This window comes from Acanthisitta chloris, unplaced genomic scaffold (assembly GCF_000695815.1).
Source record: "Acanthisitta chloris isolate BGI_N310 unplaced genomic scaffold, ASM69581v1 scaffold17212, whole genome shotgun sequence".
NCBI lineage: Eukaryota > Metazoa > Chordata > Aves > Passeriformes > Acanthisittidae > Acanthisitta > Acanthisitta chloris.
In genome coordinates this window covers 7,514-12,006 of record NW_008660082.1, presented here as the reverse complement: position 1 = coordinate 12,006, position 4,493 = coordinate 7,514, and the positions used below count along the sequence as shown (strand labels likewise).

Here is a 4,493-nt window from a genome sequence, read left to right as displayed (position 1 = left end):
CCCAGTGGTTGGCCAGGATCATGCATTCCGCCACCGTCTCGTGCACCTCCAGCGGCTGCTTGGGGATCAGGTCGTGGATGTTGCGTTTGTCGTCCAGCTGCACTCGGATCTCTATCCCCTCCAGCTCCAGCGCGCCGCAGCTGTCGCGCCTGGCCCTGGTGTGCCGCGCGATCTCAGTGAGCTTGGATATCGCCCAAACCAGCTCTGCCAACTTCTTCTGCCTCGTTCCTGCGTCCAAGTCTCTCAGCTCGGGGATGTCGGCGGCAGCGCCGGTGTCTCCATCCAGCAGCCCCTGTGCGGTCTCGTACACCAGTTTGTATGCGGAGCGGATGATGCTTTTGGTGTAATGGACTCGGAGCGTCTCGTACGATTCCTTCTTCAGTTCCCACAGGACACTCACAGCATACCTGAGGGACAACGTCACTTGACTTAAACTCTCATTTCAAGCACATTCAGCTACTAGAAATACATAAATTTAATTCTGTTTGTGTTTTTTTTTAACTGGAAGCATCTTGTTCTTCACAAAACCAGTGCTCAGCAACAGCACTAATGGACACAGTTGCCTTTCAGTCTTATGTATTACAGCTTAATAAATGAGGATCAGCTATGTCAGCAGGACTTGCAATCCAGCTGCTGAGGCAGAGGACCCATAAGATAATTTCACAGTTTCATAGCACGTTAAGGGGTTGGAATGGACCTTAGAGATCATCCAGCCCCAACCCCTGCCCTGGGCAGGGACACCTCCCACCAGAGCAGGTTGCTCCACCCGGGGGGTAACCCGCCCCGGGGCGGGGCCAGCCACAGCCTCCCTGGGCAACCTGGGACAGTGTCTCACCACCCTCACAGGGAAAACTTTCTGCCTAATATCTAACCTAAATTTTCCTCTTTCAATTTATCCCCATTGCTCCTTGTCCTATCACTGCAGATCCTAACCAAGAGTCCCTCTGCAGCTTCCCTGGAGCCCCTTCAGCTCCTGGCAGGTTGCTCTGAGGTCTCCACACAACCTTCTCTTCTCCAGGCTGAACAGCCCCAAGTTTCTCAGCCTGTCCTCATAGGGAAGGTGCTCCAGACCTCTCGTCAGATATGAGATATAAGGTCACATCTATTTCGAAGCACAGCTACGATGCAATAGTTCATTTTATTTATTTTGGTTAGTTAGATACATCCACAATGAACATCTCTGCACTCTGCACATCCTCATGTCAGCCAGGCCATGATAAATCATTCATGGTGTTCTCTGGAAACCTCAGCAGGGCTAACACAGGTAGCAAACACTGCTCTGGCCTCAGAAATATTCTGTCAGTAAATTTAAGCCAAGAAAAGGTTTAACAAAGATGAAAGACAAGTGTTACACCCCTTACCTGTCAGCTCCACTGAGCAGTGAGCACACATCAGCACTCAGCACCGAGGGTAGCATGTCATAGCGACGATCTGCTAGATAGTACGTTGTTGCCCTGAGGAATAAAAGACATTTACTGTTCTTCTCACAAGGACTGGGGGGTGTGCATGTCCCAGGCAGTCTGTGGTCTAAGCATTGCCTCAGCAAAACTGGACACACAGCCTGACTTTAAAAGGTTATTGCTACAGAACACACACAGGTGAAGTATCAAATTATTCAAATAACTATTTGTACAGTACAACCCTAATTTCTCCTTCCTTGGTATTTCAGCTGCCTCGAAGGGCAGAACTAGGGCTGGACAAGATATGCCCAATGAAGAAGAAGTGATTTAGTGGCTATACCAAACATCTTTGCTGCCTACAGTTTACATTTCTTTACATCTACAAAGTTCATGAAGTAATTGAGCAGTTTCAGTTCAAAGCAGTGGTAGTAAAAGGAAAAAGAGAAAGAAATATTGGCATATTAAGACACAAGACTGAATATTAAAATACAAGCCCGACAGATACCTCTGGGATTAAATTCATGTAAATTTAATTCTGTTGTGTGGCTGTTCTATGCTCCGTGTGAAGATTCATCCCCTTGGAATGCAAACAAGTGGTTTTAAAGGGTTTCAAGTCACAAATGTTAAAGAAGAGCATAAAGCAAAGAGCAGTGATCAGGGAAAGACAAATCATAAATTTGTGGGAAATTTATCCAAATAAAAGCAGAATGTCATTAGTTATATATTAGTTCTAATAAGCTCTTCCATGACACGGAAAAAGGAAGAACACTTCCTTCCTTCCAAAGTTTCCTTAAGGCACAAACTCCTGAGCTCCACCAATTCTCTGATTTTTGAACACTGATTTACCTCGCTCTGGCCTCAACATCGGTGTAAGAATTTGCTGCCACAAAGTGTGTCACATCTGCAATGTGAACTCCCAGCTCCAGGTTGCCATTGGGCAGAGTTCTGACAGACAGAGCATCATCCACATCCTCACAGCCTCGGGGGTCAATGCTGAATATCAGGTGTGTATCCCTCAAGTCAAGACGTTTCTTTGCCTCCTCTGGATTCACTTTCCAGGGATTCTTTGAAGAACTCGTGGGCATTTCACTCATCTGTACAAAAACATTAGGGATGGACACAGATTTATATATTTGCTACAAAAAGTAGACCACAAATTAGATTTAATTCTTTTTTCCTTGCATTGTCCAGGTCAGTTCATTCCATTTACTTTAAGTACTTACGTGCATAAAAGGATGTTTCATACTGTCCATACTTATGGAAAACATTCAATAGAATTGAAAAGTATTCTATGTGTATTGATAACTGCAGCTCTGGCAAACATAACCATTGCAGGTTGGGTTTTGTATTCTGCTGCATTGTAGGTATAATCAAAACAGTTTTTCTCAGAGCTGGTTCCTCTCCCAGTGGAAGACAAAAGGATTTAAGACAATGGTTTCAGGAGGATCAGTACCACAGCCACAGATGAAAGAGAGTAAAATCTTAAAGTCTAACTCAAATTAGAATTAAGAGCTTGTAATCTTCTCATGGTAAATGGATTATCTTAAAAATCACTCTTGACTTGAAAATTCTTAGTATCTATAGAACCACTGATCCAAAAGATTCCAGAGAAATCATCTATGAATAGTTTTCAGCTATTGGCAACAAAGACATTCAGCTGTCAGAGGGTTCATCTCTCTGAGGAACAAGACCCTGAAAACATGGATCTGACCACGAAGACTAACCTGGATTTCTGAGAAAGGGGCAACACAAATGCTGTTCTCCACCAGAATAGCTGCAATTTCCCCCTCAAGATCTCCAATTCTTCCCAGAACTCTCACGAAGTGTCCGTTTGGGTACAGAGAAGTTGACTCCCAGGAATCGATTCGCACCACAACTCTGTACTCCTGCAGCAGAACAGTTGGGTTAGAGGTGCAATGTGCTCCCAACAAACAATCCATGGCAATACTGCTCCAGAGAAAAGGGTGCTATCCAAAGAGACTGCAACCTGGAATACTTGATGGAAGGGAAAAAGAAACTCATAGTGAGGAGGCTGTGAAGAAGTACTTAATGCTACAAGGTAAACCACAGGATCCTGGAATGGGTTGGCTTGGAAGGGACCTTAAAGCTCATCTGATCCTACCCCTGCCATGCTCCACTAGCCCAGGTTGCTCCAAGCCTCATCCAGCCCGGCCTGGAACACCTTCAGAGATGAGGAGCCATAAGCTAGCAGTAAAAGCAGCTAGGAATGAACAAACCCATGATTCTTCTTTCTATAGCCTTGGCAGGAGAATCATCCTCAGTCATTAGCCATTTGGTGAAAAGCTCTTTCATCAAAGTTATAGCTCAGATAACTATATCTATAAAATATATACATAAACCCATGGCTATTAAAATATGTAAGTAACTATGTATTCATATACAGTTCTCAGTCATGGATCCAATGAAGCCACAGGACTATTACAATTTATACTCCTAATCTGACCTTTCATTTATCAGAAAAACCAAAGCAAGTAGTATGTGAGTGCTCAGGGCACCTGGGCTGTGGCCCCAGTTTAGAATTCCAGTAAGCTTTATTACCTGAAGCTGAAGCAGTTTGGACAGGAGTTGAACCCATTCCTTCAAGGCAGAAATTGAACCACCCTCACAGACTTCACTTTGTTTTACCCATGTTTTTGCCAAGCAACACAGAATAGAGAAACACTTCTGCCAAATTACCTGTAAAGCTTCAGCTTGCTGTGTACTGATCCGGATTTTGGGAATTCTGTAGTCCCAAGGGGTGACAAGGACCTTCTGAGCATTTCTGCCCTGGGACTGGCTCTCTTCTTTAGAGGGGAAACTGACCACATAATCCCTCCAGTTCTTTTGAATGATCCCGACAACTTTACCTTTAAATGAGGAACAGTGGACGTTAAGGAGTTAAACAGGAACATCAAAGCAAACATGTGGGAGGCACAGAAGATTCACTGCTTTGTGACATGAACTAATGTGTCCCAAATCTGTGCTACAATTGCCAACAACATATGGTGTGCAGACAATACAAGTGTTATAAATTACCCTTGGCACAGCCAGACTTTAATGAGCTTTTATTTATGTGTTAGATACTCATTGTAT

General features: G+C 44.2%; 1 protein-coding gene across 1 annotated transcript in view; it reads right to left on the bottom strand.

Annotated features, from left to right (window-relative positions):
- The window catches only part of DIS3L (DIS3 like exosome 3'-5' exoribonuclease), a 12,921-nt gene that overhangs the window by 3,152 nt on the left and 5,276 nt on the right, over positions 1 to 4,493 (bottom strand). The window contains 5 exon segments of the mRNA XM_009069691.1: positions 5 to 407; positions 1,362 to 1,454; positions 2,247 to 2,494; positions 3,125 to 3,286; positions 4,098 to 4,267. Of these exon segments, the coding sequence (XP_009067939.1) occupies positions 5 to 407; positions 1,362 to 1,454; positions 2,247 to 2,494; positions 3,125 to 3,286; positions 4,098 to 4,267 (1,076 nt within the window).